Here is a 16,554-nt window from a genome sequence, read left to right as displayed (position 1 = left end):
AGAGAGGAGGAGTATTTGAACATGTCCGTGTGTGTTCATTTTTGTTCTTATAGATTAGCAAATTTAAATATAAACACATGCAAAACCAAAATGTGACGTCGGCAAATACACACCCACACATATAATTTGTTCTCTCTTTTGAAACCCAATGCAAGCCAGAGGCATATAATTCTATGTAAATAGCAGAACACATATGTATATTTTAATTATATATTAAAGTGATACAGATAGCCTGATACACTACTGTATAATTAAGCTGTTACATTTTTGTTCTAAAATAAGGTATAAATCTATGTTTGGGGGGTTAAAATTAATTAGAAGTATGATGTCAATAAAAGAATAATTAAGATAGCTGTAACTTGTTTTTATTTGTTAAATAACAGTTAATTAACCTACTACTTGAAATATTAGCTGACTTCAGATTGAATTAGATTAGAAACAAAGCACTGATACTGTCACTCAAGTTGAATGGTAGTTATTAGATTTTTCTAAAAGCAACAAAAATTTTGGTTTTGAAAACTGATTCAGGCCTAAATAGATGTGAGGCCCAATAAACCCTTAGTGTTTACCAACAAAATTCACCTGTATATCAGTATTTACTCAATTGGAAGCACTGAAGAAAGGGAACTGTTGCTATAATGAGGTTCCACAAACTTGTAACCACGACAGCAGCTTAGAAACGGAGTTTCTGTTTAATTGCCCTGATAGTTAAAGGAACCGTGGGATTTGGCAACCTCCAAGGACTGTCCAGCCCTGGGATATCGTATCTCTGAGTACAGTGCAATAGGATCCATGTCTAGAGCACGGGAGATGGAATGATCGAGAGCTTTCTACGCAGCCTGAGACGTGTGCTCCAGCTCACGTCTTCCCATCAGACTGAGAGATTACTCAATCTCTCTGGGCTTTCATCAGAGAATTTTTAAACACAAAGATGAACAAGATCTGATCCTTACTTAATAACAGCTCCGAGTCTGGAAAGAGATTCTAATACGATAACAAAAAGTGCATGATTCAGTACGGTAAATACTGTTATTGCGTGCTTATGCCAAGTACCATATGCTATTTTGTTTAAATGTCACAATAATCCTATGAATTATGTATTATTCTTCTCATTTTACAGACGAGGAAACAAACCCAGGGAGATTAGATACGTTATCAAAGTTGTTGTTGGGGCCAGAATTTACTGATATGGTCACCAAGTGCAATGGACAGCAAATCACTCTACTGGGTGTGAAGACACCATTGAAGGGTCGACACGAAAGCTGGATTTTGAATGATAAATAGAATTTTATGAAGGATAAGTGGACAGAGGAGGATATTATTTAAAGGGAGTAGCATACACAAAGACAAAGCATTTTTAAAAGCCTGTTCAAATGATGTACGCTTGAAATTTATACAATGTTATAAACCAGTGTTACCTCAATAAAATAAATAAATAAATAAATAAATAAAGCCTGTTCAGACAACGTCAAGGGCCCCGAACGGCAAGAGTTGTACCCTGAGAGGTAGGTTGGGGCACGTTGTGAAGGACTTTGAAAGACATGCTGAGACCTGAACTCTCTCCACTCCATCACGATCAGCCACGGAAAGTTTTTAACAGGAGAGTGACACGTTCAATTTGTGTTTCAAATTCATGGTGATGGTGCTGAGGCTTGATAGGGGCTCCGGGAGGCTGGATGAGCTGATGAGGGTCTCAGCTATGGCTTGACAGTGAGGATGAAGGAAAGGAGAGCATTCCACAGGAAAAACCAGCAGGATGTTTTGACTGATTAGATGGAAAAATGGGAGAAGTCAAGGGCTGTGCCAAGGTTTCTAAATTGGACTAATAAGTGAATAATGACCATTAGCCAAATTACGGCATGTGGCAGGAGAATGCACCAGAGGGGGAATAATGATGGAAATGCCTGTGGGCTATTGAATGGGCTGCTTTTAGGCAAGCTAATCTGACTGATAAAATGAGGTCTGCCGTGATCTAAGTCCAAAATCATGGCTGGAATTGCTAATCCAAGTGTCAATGAAACCCAAGTCCAAACTGAGTTAAATATATGAGGTTAACTTTGCCAAAGACATAAATATATGTCCTGTTAAACATACGTATATCAGAGTACTTAGGATAGATTTTTTTTCCAGCTTTATTGAGGTGTAATTGACATATAACACTGTTTAAGTTTGAAGTGTACAAGATAGTATGTGATATATGTAATATTATGAAATGATTACCACAAGATGTTTAGTTAACACATCCATACACCTCACATAGTTATTATTTTTTTTATTGTGGATAGATTTTTGTAAATATGTATATTTAAAGTTTATATATGAAATTTATATACGTGGAAAAGAGGAACTATTTGAGGATAAAAACTGAGTCTTAGAAATTTGAGCCTTAGGGAAATATTGAGCATTACGGAAAATTCCTTGGTCGTTCAGGGAATCTAAGGCAGGATTTCCCCCTGGATGTGCAGCCTCAACAACCCCACCCCTCTTCTATCCACCCCCCCAAAAAAGCCAACAAAATCTATCTGATAAAGTACTATTCCAGTTTTCTTTTAATCAACAGTTTGTTATTGTTCCCAAGACACGAAAGGAACTCAGAAATGACGTACTCACAAAAAGATGTTACTTCCACCCAATCGTGATGTGCACATTGCTTATTTTGCAATCTATTGCTTCACTAAGGCTACTCCACCCCTGCTCTTTTAAGCTGTTAACCCAATAACGCTCTTGAGCTCTCAAGGCTGAGTGTTGTATTTCTCTCTTTCTCTCTCTCTTTTTAATCTTGATTTTGACCTTTGGAAAATATCACACGTACAAATAGACACAGCCCTATTTTCTCACACTTGTGTGTGTGTCTATGTGTATACACTATGTGTGTGTGTGTGTATATATATACATATATACACATATATATATGTGTATACACATATATATATATGTGTATATATGTATATATATATATACATATATACACACACACATACACATATCCGTGTGACCCTTGTTCTGTCCATCCTAAAATTAAGGTGTTCTCGCAGAGAGGGTAAATATGTAAGATGATTGAATTTACAGATGAATCCAAATTTATGTCAATAATAGCCCCTAACTTAAATGTCTTATTATTTTTACCAAGGATGCAACACTTTTAAGCTGTGATTCATTCAGTAACAGATTTACTTATGACTGTAGATTTACAGCACAATTTTGATGTTGATTCCTTTTAGTAATTTAATATCAACAGACTCTGGGGGAAAGGAATGGAAGGGCAGGGAAAGATTTTTACCAGATGAACATAGGGAGAGTTTCAGCAGAGGTCACGAGAATGTGCTCGTTTCAAATTATTTCCATCTTAGATGTGTCACTCACCCTGGCATGTCCTCAACCCGGTCTGTATCAGGATGTGTACAGAGCAACTAAAGTCTTTGGGCTTAATGGGTTTTTCTGACTCATTAATGCCACATTGCCTTTCAAGACTTTATTCTTCAGTATTTTAGCACTTTTCCCAATTTAATGATTTAAGAGAAAGCATCAATGGCAGAATTCTTATTACTAGCGTCCTCTTTGGTTCCTATGAGTTTATTGCAACACTGATGGGCAGTTTTGAGGTCAGCAAATACATCTATATTTTCCACTCTGAATGGACTACTTTTCTTTTGTTTTTTTTAATTGAGGTCACATTAGTTTATAACATTACATAAATTTCAGGTGTACATCGTTATATTTCAACTTCTGTATAGACTGCATTGTGTTGACCATCAAAAGTCTAGTTACCGTCTGTGACTGTATAAATGTGCCCCTTTACCCTTTTGCCCTTCTCCTACCCCCTTCCCCTCTGGATTACTTTCTTTTATGAAAAATTTGAAACATGTTAATGCTAATACTTACTCTTAACATTTTTTTGTGTGTGTGAGGAAGATCAGCCCTGAGCTAACATCCATGCCAATCCTCTTTTTGCTGAGGAAGACTGGCCCTGGGCTAACATCCTTGCCATCTTCCTCCACTTTACGTGGGATGCTGCCACAGCATGGCTTGACAAGCGGTGCGTCAGTGCGCGCCCGGGGTTCCAAACCCGGGCCACCAGCAGTGGAGCGCGCACGCTTAACCGCTAAGCCCTACTTACTCTTAACTTTTCCTGTTAATAATAATTCATTTCAAGGATTCTTTTATTTTGTCACATTATTTCATTGCATAATATTCTAATGAAAATAAATTCACATGGGCAGCTCTGGAATTTTGTTGTTTATTCTGCTAATTTCCTCTTTTTAATTTAATGAATGAATCATCCATTACAAGATTTTGAATACCAGTTAATTGTTTGAGGGGACAGTTTATGAAGCCATGGGTACTTTGCTGCCTTAAATATTTTCTTCCCTCCATTTTGTAGGTAATTTGAAGAAGGGAGGGTATGATTCGGATACTTTGTAAGCAACTGGAAGGGGATTAAAACCACATGTGAGTGGGAGCCGCCTGGTCGCATAGCGGTTATGTTCTTGAGCTCCACTTCGGCAGCCTGGGGTTCACAGGTTCAGATCCCAGGTGCAGCCCGACGCACGGCTTGTCAAGCCGTGCTGTGCAGCGTCCCGCATAAAGTAGAGAAGGGGGGGCACGGATGTTAGCCCAGGGCCAATCTTCCTCAGCAAAAAGAAGAAGATTGACAACAGATGTTAGCTCAGGGCTAATCTTCCTCTCACACACACACACACACACAAAAAAAAAAACCACATGTGAGTGGATCCTAGCATTGACTCCCCTTCCCAACCAGAGCCAAGGCCCACCTGCTGCTCTCTTTCCTTCTCTGACTGTGATAAACACTATGCCCAACAACCCACATAAAATAGGATGAACATCTTCTATCTTTCTTCACTGATGCTGTGTTTGATTCCTCCTCAACCTCTTAGACTTGCACATGCAGACCCACACTTGCAGTGTCTGCTTCACCTGTCACTTCTGTACCTGAGTGCTCACCTGCCTACTTTGTGTGGTCAGACCCTGAGCATTCACTGAAGCCCTTCCTTGGATTTAAACAGGTGCCTCCCTGTCCCCTGTGTATGTACACCTGATTCTTTCAGGTGTGTCTGCTACATAGGAATGTGCTTGTCCCGTGGTATCATAGACCTCTCTTGTTTTAACTGAAGTCCCCTTCCCGCCCCTTCTTGGCCAACCCAGTTTTGTAGCTACTCATCCTCCTGCAAGACACTTCCTCCACTGGAAGCCAGATAGGGTGTTCTGGAAAATGAACAATCACAGAAATTCAAATCTCTGGGCCGGCCCGTGGCTTAGCAGTTAAGTGCGCGCGCTCTGCTGCTGGCGGCCCGGGTTCGGATTCTGGGCGTGCACCGACGCACCGCTTCTCCGGCCATGCTGAGGCCACGTCCCATATACAGCAACTAGAAGGATGTGCAGCTGTGACATACAACTAACTACTGGGGCTTTGGGCGGAAAAAATAAATAAAATTATAAAAAAAGAAATTCAAATCTCTTTCCTCCAAAATAAAACATGAACAACTTAAAACTTGAAAAGACTATTGAATGTACTCAGTAACTGTGGCTCAGAGTAGCTTTTGTGTTTCACTAGAGGAAGAGCCTAGAAGGAGAGCAAAGAAAGAATTATTGTGGCGAGCAGGAAATTCAGATGAAAAATACTCTCAATCCTATTCAGTGAAGATGGTAAAATTGTATAAAGGAAGAAATCATTTTCCCTTCTTAAAATTGGCAGAGGGGAAAATATTTGATGGGAAAATTAAGCAAGAAGATTTCCTAAGTGATGTAAACCCAGGATAACTGCTGAAGATAATTTGGGAAGATGGAGCACTAACTTCGCAGGGTGGATATTTGGAGGATATGCACCAATGCACTCCAAATGGTTTTCACAGCCATCATTCCTTCTGATCACTCAGTGTCAGTGCCATACTGGGTGCACACTGTTAACAGCAACCCAGATTATAGAACAGTTCTTGGAACGTGGTGAGTGCTAGGTAGAGTCATCATCATCATTATCATCATCATCATCATTACATCTCTTTACTTTCAAGAATTGGAATTTAAAAAAAAAAATCATTCAGGTTAGTTTTAAGTAGCAGAGTCAATAAGACAGAGGATTTTCCTATACATATTTTATAAAGAGACACAGAAACTCTGAGTTAGCTAAAACTATTAAAAATGGAAAGATATTACTGCTCAAGTATTAGTTTGACATTATGGTAAAGGGAGAACTATAAATTTTCAAGATAATTTATTCAAGGAAAGAAAAATCTGCCTTGACTTTGGCTATTTTAGCCAAATAATTTATTTTAAAGCAAACACAAGCACATGTGTGTACAAAGATAATAGTGTCATGGTTATGGTAAAAAAACAAAAACAAAAAACTTTATCTTTTAGAGCTACATACTAAAATATTTATGAAAAAATATTTGCTTCAAAATTATCTGTTGAGAAGATTAGATATGATATCTAAATAACAAAGGTCAATCATGAGTTGGTAATTGTAAAACTGGACAATGGGTACATGAAAATTGTTATATTATTCTCTCAACTTTTGTGTATAGTTAAAAATTTCCATATAAAATGACGAAAACACAAACATAGGCATACACACCCGTAAATATTATTTGGCTTAAATAATACATGTTGATACTACACTCGCCAGACTTCTCAGCTTGAACTGTAATTGGCACAATCTTCTAGTGTTTTAGAACATTGAGGACCCTTAGAAATGATCTGCGGTAAATTCCTCATCTTAACAGATGAAGCAGTCGATTCTCTGTACTAAACAACACACTGCTGGTTAGTGGCTGAAGGAGGACGAGTAATCATGTCTCCTAATTTCCTCATCCAGCCTTGGCAAAAAATGTCAGGAAGAGAGCAACTAGTTATGCCTCACAAGGCAGCCCTGCCCCATTTTATGGAAACACTTTTCCTGTCTTGGACAGTCCCCTCATTTGGTTTAGGCAAAGAAAGGCTATAATGTAAAATATGTTTTATTTCCATCTCTTATCACTTGATTGTGTGACCATTTTAGTTCTAAGTGTTTGTCACCCTAATGCTTTCAAATAAATGTACTGAAAGCTGCTATTTCAGAGATGTCTTTGTAAAGCAAGGAATCGTTTGGGAAATATGTTTACTCACTCCTGACATATCATTTTTGTGCAAGTTTTTAAGTGGAGGTGAAGTTTGACATCTCTCTGACATGAGGCTTTCTTCTTTTTTAATAAGGGTGTCCTATGGTGATGTGAATTCTTGAATGATGTCCACTTGGCCCCAAAGAGACTAGTTTAGTCTGAAAAAGCAGAGTCCAGTTGTCGCTCTGAGACAGTTCCTAGGGTTTGGTTCAATCTTGGACCAAGCAAATTGGAGGGAGGTCAGGCATGGAATTTCAGGGTGAAACGGACCTTGCTATCCACAGCCTTCTCTTCTCGGCTTACTTGCCTGTGGATGGGGCTCCTGGGGAAAGGAAAGAGATGGAACAGTTATCCAGAGATCAGGCTTTTATTAAACTGTTTACGTCTGGGTTTCTTCCTTTTTCAGATGGGTGAATCAAATGAAGATATAGACCAAATGTTCAGCAATCTGCTGGGAGAGATGGATCTTCTGACCAAGGTAAATTCTCCTTCCTAACTGTCAAATTAGAAAAAAATGGGGTTACAGAATTTGACTTTAATATGATGAGAGAGCTATCTTAAAAAAAAAAAGACTGGAGATTGATAATATTATCCATTCCCGATGTAACTGTGACAGTGGGTGGAAAAAAATAAAGCTTTTTTCGTGATTATACACTTCTGAGTTCAGTTCATTGAATACATTGGTCCCACATACATTCTGTTATGGCAGTTCCTCGTTAGCCAATGGAGAGATTTTTCCCAAGCAAACGCCCCACAACCACCACCCCTGAACAGTTTCCCCTGCAGTTACCTATAAAGACTAGCTAAGAAAATCACACCATCATTAGTAAAGGTTCTTTACCAATCTTTGAGGAAATGCTACATTTTAAAGGACTAAGTGGGAGTTAGTGTGGCCTCTGATTAGACTGTTAGAACTTAGTTCTTTCAAAGTAGTATGAAAGCCACTCAGCCACAGGCTGCAGGTGTAAGAAAAAGCCGCCGACACCAAGACCAGATTAACTCAGAAATCACCCTACTGCCGGGCCGACTGAGCCCGGGGGCTGCCGACCTGAGCACCCCTGACCCAGGTTACAAAATCAGGGGAGCTTGAACGTGTCCTGGAGTGTCCTCCAGGTGAGCATAGTCAGCTCATCACTTTCTGCATAAAATATTAAAATAAGAATAATCCAATATTCCTAAATAAGACAGGCTCTTAAAGTTTTCTTTGAGATAAAGAAAATAAATGAGGAATAGTCTATGTTTTTTAAAAATATTTATTTTAGGAAAAATAAATCAGTTTTAGCTAACATCTACTCTATATTCCTTATAAAATTCAAGAAAGTTTAGATTCTATGAAGGAAGAGACAAAATGTGAGACAATAGCCTTAGATAAAAGGGGTGTTGATGAACAGGTGAGTATTGGGATGGTGACCACCTCTAGAGATGAGGGGACTTTCTTTCCTCCCATGAAAGGGAGGGTTTGAGTGAACATCTGGGTCTCTCTGTCCATTCATTCACTTCTGATTGGTCAGAGTCTGGGATTTCATAGAACCACAGTTGGGTATTGTTATCGTAACTCAAGAGTAGGAAGGGGCCCCTCCGCATGTCTAGGACCTGCCTTCACTCAAGGCCCTTCTGGTTTTTGCTCTTTCTTTATTGCGCTCAAGTAGGTGTAGTCCCAGGGCTTGCTTGGCTAATACAGTCCTCCCAACAGGTTGGTCTCAAGATTTCAGGGTACAGAAAAGACCGCACTTTGTCCTTGGGTCTAAAATCTGTTCTTCAATTCTGCCATTATCAACTGCCCTTTGAGATTATTGGGTATTTTCCCTGCCATTAGAAAAGCTGGCATTTTGATCCCCATCTGTGAATTTTATGCCTATTCTATTCTTTGAAACTGGGGTGTGGTTGAGATGGGTGGGTTAGCCATAGGCTTTCTAATTTCCCAAAATAAGCAAAAATTATAGGGAACTAAAATGTAATATTGTGATTTTAACTTTTTGACTTTGAAATAATTTCAAACAAGATAAGTTGAAAGAATAATACAAAGAACTCTCGTTTACTTTTCTCCCAGATTTCTCATTAGTTAACATGTTACCTCATTTGCATTATCATTCCTTCTCTCTCTCTACATATATATGTGTGTGTGTTATGTGTATGTGTATAGACATATATGTATATATCTATGTATATATATGTGTATAGAGAGAGAGAACATGAGAGAAATGTTTATGCAATCTGAAGATGTTGGTAGCTTTCCTAAGATGCGACAGCCATAAGCTATAAAAGAGAGAATATTTAAATATATAAAAATTTTAAATTTCTGCATGGCAAAGTTAAATAAACTGTAAGTTCATGATGATATCAAAAATAAACAAAAGCAAAATTACTTTATTGGTCACCATTGGAAATTGCCAGAGCATTAACTTATTACTCTGAAAATTGATAAACAAAGGGAAAGAATCAAGCATTTATCTTAGTCTTTCTATGGTCCTAGTCAAACTGTACTTCAGAGTAAACAAATAGTTGATCTGAGAAAGTTCTTCTTTATAGAAGAATTCCAATTAAACATTGAAAAGGAATAAAGAATTGGAAAATCACCATTATGCAACTTCTAATGAAATGCATTTTCAAGCATATGGTTTTTAAGGAGGTTAGTTAGTAGAGAGCAATGTTCTCAAACTTCGGTCACTCACATACCACCTTTGTGATTTTTGCCCTATCTGCAACCCACCTGTCCTATTACTTTCTGAATATTTGTCTTTAGTTGATTTTTAAAATTAAACTTCATCTCAAAGTAGGTCAGACATTCTAGCTTAATTTTTTCTTAATAAATGTCCAAATAGATACACAATAATTTAAATTTTAATTGTTCATGTTTTTGTATACCACCTAAAATAATTTCACAGGCCACACCAGACATATAGAGAAAAACACTGCATACTTCACTTCATTTTCAGCTTTGAATGACTATCCTATGGTTAAAAGAGCTCCTTTCTAAAATCAGTTTCCTCTCTCTTTTTTCCCTCTCTCTACATTTTGCTAGAAGCCTGTTTTATCACACATTTATGTGTTAGTATTTTGTTAGAGAACTACTTCTAATTTCTTTAAATAGCATAGTAAGTTACATTCCTGAGAAAAAATTAGTTGGCTACCCTAATTGTGATGTTCGACTTCTTAGTTATAGCGTTAAAAAATGAACTCATTAATTTCTTCCTACTTTCACTAAAATTTGTTATGGTATTTGCCCCCTAGTTCGTTCATCCATTTTCCCTTTTCTTGGCAGTTTCTGCATGCTCATTCTGTTTTATAGAATGAATTCTGGGGTTGTAGTCACTTTTTCCCACATTTTATCCTTGATTCTAACTTGCTTGGGTTAATTCTTTTTAACTTCTTGATTAATGGTCTTTTTTTTTCTAGGACTTATAACTAATTATATCTCATTAATTTATTCTCAAATGTATAATGATTGGTTTCCTTCAGAAATTTAAGACATGAACAAAGATATTATTTACCAAATCAAATTAACATCAAAGAATGCACTCACTTTGCATGGTATTCTGCAAATGTCATCCTTATTTAGGAACAGGTCAAATCACTTCTCAAACTATAGACATAAAAATATTTTTGAAAATTTAAATTTATATGTAATATAGCTTTTAAATCATACAAGAATCATTTTTTCAATTTAAAAAATAATGTTTTACAAAATTAGTTAACTAATTCTATCTTAATTTCTTTTTAACAAGAGTTTTATTCGATAGGAGTAACAGCATAACATTTTACTGTATAATTGCAGAGTACGTCTTGAAACAACTTTTGTCTTCCAAGTGACTAAACATTCCTTTTCTTTAATGTCATTGCCTACGTCCTTATAAAATTATATGTAGTGTATGTGTCACAAATGCATCGTTACGGGAAACCTTTTCTATTGTTTATAAAAATTAACTATCTCATTCTAATCGTTCTCAGTTGACCTGTTTTGTTTCAAATGTACCTTCTAGAATAACTTTTAAGGTGAAATTTTCTGTAGGGGAAGAAATCTCATAAAACATTTTTAAGTAAGCATACGGTGTTTAAAGAACATATTTAGAGCGAAAATGTGTAAACAATAAATCGTCTTTGACTTAATTATTAAAATGTGCTGCAAAAACATTTGTATCATAAATAACTTTGGGGGTGGGGATCTGTATCCACAGAGTCTAGGAGTCGACACTCTTCCTCCTCCGGACCCTAAACCTGCCAGAGCTGAATTTAACTTTAGTGTGGGTTTTAAGGATTTAAATGGTAAGCATCATAATTTCTCTTCTTAAGTCATTTGAAATCATAGTGATGATTACACTCTGTATGGAGCTATAATTTGAAAACAAAATTAAAGGAACCTGGACATCATGATAAGTATAATTTTTAAACTCCTGGATTTCAGATTGTTTGTGTCTGGACTGAATTGAGAGGACAAGAAGGTATTTTTACCTATAATGAAAGGGAAAACTATCCTGCATTTGCGTCAAGTCTCAAAACTATCTTATTTTTTAAAGAAGTAAAGGGAGTTTCTTCTTATTACTAAGCCCTTAGAGTAATAATGTACGGTAGTATAAGAAAATATTAATAAGGAAATGTTAGTTCAAGGATAATAATGAACTATCCCTTTCATGATGATTGATAATATATGAATGGATGCTTCCAAATACAATATATTTATATATAAAATTAATATATAATATATTTGTTCTATTTGACATGTTTTTTCTCCCTGAGATTGTCACATTATTTTATTAACAAAAATCTCTCTATTTACTGCGGAGACAATTTTTAGCCCATATGCTATTCAAATTACAATAAATCTTGAAGTAATTGCTTCCCAATTAGTGAGAATGCTTTGCAACTCTTGAAAAAGATTTCCCAAAGACTTGCAGTGCCTACCAAAAGAATGAAAAACAAAATAATAGAGGAGCCCAGTTACAGAAATCCAGAGTTCCAAGTTTTATTTCTGTCACTCATTGGGTTTCTTTGTTTCTGCCATTTTCAGTAATTTTTCAATAAATCCTTAGGTACCAATGTGTGTATCTTGATAAATTATAATATATCTCTTCTGGTTTCCTCTTTTCCCACCCTCTTTTCTATCTGCCATATACACTTATTATTCCTGTCAGTCGTTATCATCATAACATTGAATGATGGTAACATCCATGAAGTTTCAAAAAAGCAATACACTTTTGTAAAATGATGACATTAATAGATAACAGGCTTGCCCGTATGAACAGTGCAGATTTGCCTCGCCACACTCATAACAGCTGAGTGCTGTAATCAATTTAATTAAAATTAAAATGTAATCAGTACGTCAGTTGTACTCAACTCAACTAATGCTTTCTAAGCACTCAATACCTAGTATCAAAAAATTACTGAAAATGACAGACACAAAGAAACTCAGCAATGTATGAACATAGTAATGTTCAAGTACAGCAACACGAAACTCATGTCATTAAGAAAGCAAGATGTACATATGTGGCACAACTCGCATTTGGCCAAGACCATAAGAAAGTACTGATGTGTACTGAAAACTAAATTTGTTGAGAATTAGAATAGGAATAGATTTTTTACTGTCTGCACTTAAAACGTTGCTAAATGAGTTAAAAATATTTCACCCAAAGTCATTCAGAGAGTTAATGACAAACTTCAGAACAGAATCCATTTATATTTTATTCTCCAATTTCATATTATTCAATTCCATCTTGCTATATTTAGGATTATCATTTGCTTTGGAAATTATTAATATAAGTATTACTGTGGGAATTTTGTCCCTAAAATTTTTTATAAAGGATTAAAGTCATTTTTATTATATGTCAACAGTCACAATGTCATTGATAACATTAGGAAATAATGAACATGCTTCATTAGTTCTACATGTATTTCCTCGAAAATTTTTAAATAAATTTAACTTAATTTTATGAAGATGTTTTATGCAAAATGGCGTACAAGAAAATAAGCCCTTTTTACACAGGAGATTCAAATTTTAGTCCAAGTGCTACACACTAGAACTATTAGCATTAATATAATATGCTACATGGTGTTTATGATGATGATGTTAGCAATACATTATTTCACAAAGCTGGATGCTTATTTGTTAGTGAGTAGACCTCACCTCCACTGCTGCCATTTCCTCCGTCCGGTTCATCCTACACATAGCAGCTAGAATTCTCTTCCTCGTCGTCACTTCCCTCCTGCCCATCCTTTGTTCATTACATTTGCCATCCAACGAATGCCTGATCATCAAAGCATTCTACCAGCACTACTAACCGACACCACACTGACCACCACACAGTTTAATCAGCTTTCAGGATCACACATCTGACCTCCGCAGTAATCTCACACATAGAAGAGATTCTCATGTGAGCTGCCCTCCCGCACCCTCACTCTGAAAATCCATGTCTGCCCTTTCCTTTAAAAGTGAACCCTCAGCTCATTGTCTTCTGAAGTCTTCACCATTTAATCCCAATTTTAATTTTATTTATTTATTTATTTTTTCCCCCAAAGCCCCAGTAGATAGTTATATGTCATAGCCGCACATCCTTCTAGTTGCTGTATGTGGGAGGCGGCCTCAGCATGGCCGGAGAAGCAGTGAGTCAGTACGCGCCCGGGATCCGAACCCCGGGCCGCCAGCAGCGGAGCGCACGCACCTAACCGCCAAGCCATGGGGCCGGCCCTAATCCCAATTTTAAAAAAGTATTTTCTACTCCTCAACCCCCTTGCTGCTTTTCTTCCTGCTATTTTTCCTTAACTGCTCTTCCTTTGAACGTGAGAGCTCCTGTTGTTGGGTGGTGTGCCTACAGAAGCTCTATCCTGACGCCAAAGTCTCAAGACACATGAAACCCCAGTTGGTTGAGACCCACTTTCTTCCAAATATATTTATCAGTAGTACTCTGTCTGCCCTCCAAAGGCCTAGGGAGAACTTTCCATCCATTTCCACCATCTAACCCTCCTTTACTTTTCTAAAACTCTAAGATCTTGCACCAGAATATACAAGAATTCTCCACTTAGGCAGCTACTCATGTGCTGGATTTGACTTTATAGCTGGTCCGTGAGGTCCCCAATGTAAGGAACATGTTTTTCTCCTTTTCTTTATTTGAGGGAGAAGGCAGTTACTTTTTTTTTCCAGCTCTATTGAAGTATAATTGACAAAATTGTAAGATATTTAAAGAGTACAACGTGATGACTTGATATACATATACATTGTGAAAGGATTCCCCCCATCAAGTTAATTAACACATCCATCACCTCACATGTTTACCTTTTTGTTTTGGTGAGAGCATCTAAGTTCTACTCTCTCAGGGGCCGTCCCCGTGGCTTAGCGGTTAAGTGCGTGCGCTCCGCTGCTGGCGGCCCGGGTTCGGATCCCGGGCGCACACCGACGCACTGCTTCTCCGGCCATGCTGAGGCCGCGTCCCACGTACAGCAACTAGAAGCACGTGCAACTATGACTTACAACTATCTACTGGGGCTTTGGGGAAAAAAAAAAAAGGAGGAGGATTGGCAATAGATGTTAGCTCAGAGCCAGTCTTCCTCAGCAAAAAGAGGAGGATTAGCACGGATGTTAGCTCAGGGCTGATCTTCCTCACAAAAAAAAAAAGTTCTACTCTCTCAGCAAATATCAATTATACCACACAGTGTTACCGATTCTAGTCACCAGATTAGATCTTCAGACCTTATTCATCTTATAACTGAAAGTTTGTACAATTTTACCAACCTCTCCCTATTTCCTGAATCCCCCAGTCCCTGGCAAATAGTACTCAAATATTACCCCTAAAATTGATCTTCTTTCAGTTTTTCCAGGTACAAATCATTGTTTTGATCGTTAATGTGATTTTCCCTATCAGAGTCCTTAAATGCACTGGAAGACCAAGATTTAGACGCTCTCATGGCAGATCTCGTAGCCGACATAAGTGAAGCTGAGCAGAGGACAATCCAGGCACAGAAGGAGTCCTCTCAGAATCGGTGTCAATCGGCATCTCTGGAAGATTCAGATTTCAGTGGTGCAGCCTCTCTTGGTTATGGAGCAAATGTGGCTGTAACGAGTATTAGCCAATATGAGGACAAGTTACCGCCTCCACCAGCTGATCCCATGTTAGACCTGCCTCTGCCGCCACCACCTCCTGAACCTCTCTCTCAGGTAAGTTTGTGGGGCCAGAGATGGCAGGACCCTTGACCTCTGCTATCCATGATCTTTGACTTTGTTCAAAGAAAAGTTACATTCGTGAGTTTGTACACCCAAAGCTCTGAAATACTAAAAAGCCAGGATATTGAGTATGTTCATTGCAAAGTCAGAGTCCTCCATAAACAAGACCCATAGGTGTGTATAAAGAACATACCAGGGCCGGCCCCGTGGCTTAGCGGTTAAGTGCGCGTGCTCCGCTGCTGGCGGCCTGGGTTCGGATCCCGGGCGCGCACCGACGCACCGCTTCTCTGGCCACGCTGGGGCCGTGTCCCACATACAGCAACTAGAAGGATGTGCAACTATGACATACAACTATCTACTGGGGCTTTGGGGGACAAAAAGGAGGAGGATTGGCAATAGATGTTAGCTCAGAGCCGGTCTTCCTCAGCAAAAAAAGAGGAGGATTAGCACGGATGATAGCTCAGGGCTGAGCTTCCTCAAAAAAAAAAAAAAAAAAAAGAACATATCATATTCAGGAATTATTATAGTTTGGCTGAAATCTATATTTGTATGCAGCACTCCCTGATAATACTCAACCTTTTGGGGGTAATGTTTTATTAATTTGGTATGAACTGTGGAACTGATTTATGCATTTCTGGATCCCTGGTCCTAGCCCAGTACATAAATGAATAGAAGGCATTCCTTACATATTTCTGAATTGAACTAAATGGAATTTTGCTGAATTTGGCAGCCCTATTCAGTAGGACAATCCCTCGTAATGTCGTAGTTGGGGAGGAGTGTTTTGGGGCAGGCAGGTGATGAGTGATTGATATCAATACTTTTCTGAATACTGGGAAAACAAACAACTGGAAAGTTCATACGGTCGTTATTTGAGACATTAACTTACAATATGTCTCTCATAAAAGCAAAAACAGCACTTTTAAGGATTTTTTCTTAGAGTAAGCCACTTTAATAATATTTTAGAGTAAGAATCCCGCTCCATTTCCTGTGGCTTCCACGTTTGTTGTATATGATGGTGACTGGTATTTATAAATATGACCCTAGTAACCCTGAAAGTTCCTACAGTGCCTTTTGAATGAACACATATTAAATATAAATCAAATATTAAATCATACTCATTGCTCTATTGTGTATATATTGTAGAAAAATTATTTGAAAGTTGTGATCCATAGAGAGCAGAAGCTTTCTTTCCAGCTTTATTGAAATATAATTGACATATAGTATTGTGTAAGTTTAAGGTATAAATGTGATGATTTGATACAAGTATATTGTGAAATGATTACCACAATA

At 37.7% G+C, this 16,554-nt stretch overlaps 1 protein-coding gene across 2 annotated transcripts in view; it reads left to right on the top strand.

Annotated features, from left to right (window-relative positions):
* The window catches only part of APBB1IP (amyloid beta precursor protein binding family B member 1 interacting protein), a 102,165-nt gene that overhangs the window by 31,624 nt on the left and 53,987 nt on the right, over window positions 1–16,554 (top strand). For both annotated transcript variants that reach the window (XM_087420682.1, XM_004425286.3), the window contains exons 2-4: window positions 7,522–7,593; window positions 11,291–11,378; window positions 14,966–15,258. In XM_087420682.1, coding sequence (XP_087276808.1) covers window positions 7,522–7,593; window positions 11,291–11,378; window positions 14,966–15,258 — 453 coding nt within the window. The remainder of the gene's footprint in view (window positions 1–7,521; window positions 7,594–11,290; window positions 11,379–14,965; window positions 15,259–16,554) is intronic.

Source organism: Ceratotherium simum, chromosome 32 (assembly GCF_057802395.1).
Source record: "Ceratotherium simum simum isolate JZ-2026a chromosome 32, ASM5780239v1, whole genome shotgun sequence".
NCBI classification, from domain to species: Eukaryota; Metazoa; Chordata; class Mammalia; order Perissodactyla; family Rhinocerotidae; genus Ceratotherium; species Ceratotherium simum.
The sequence above is the reverse complement of the archived record's forward strand: the minus strand, read 5'-3'. Positions and strand labels throughout refer to the sequence as shown.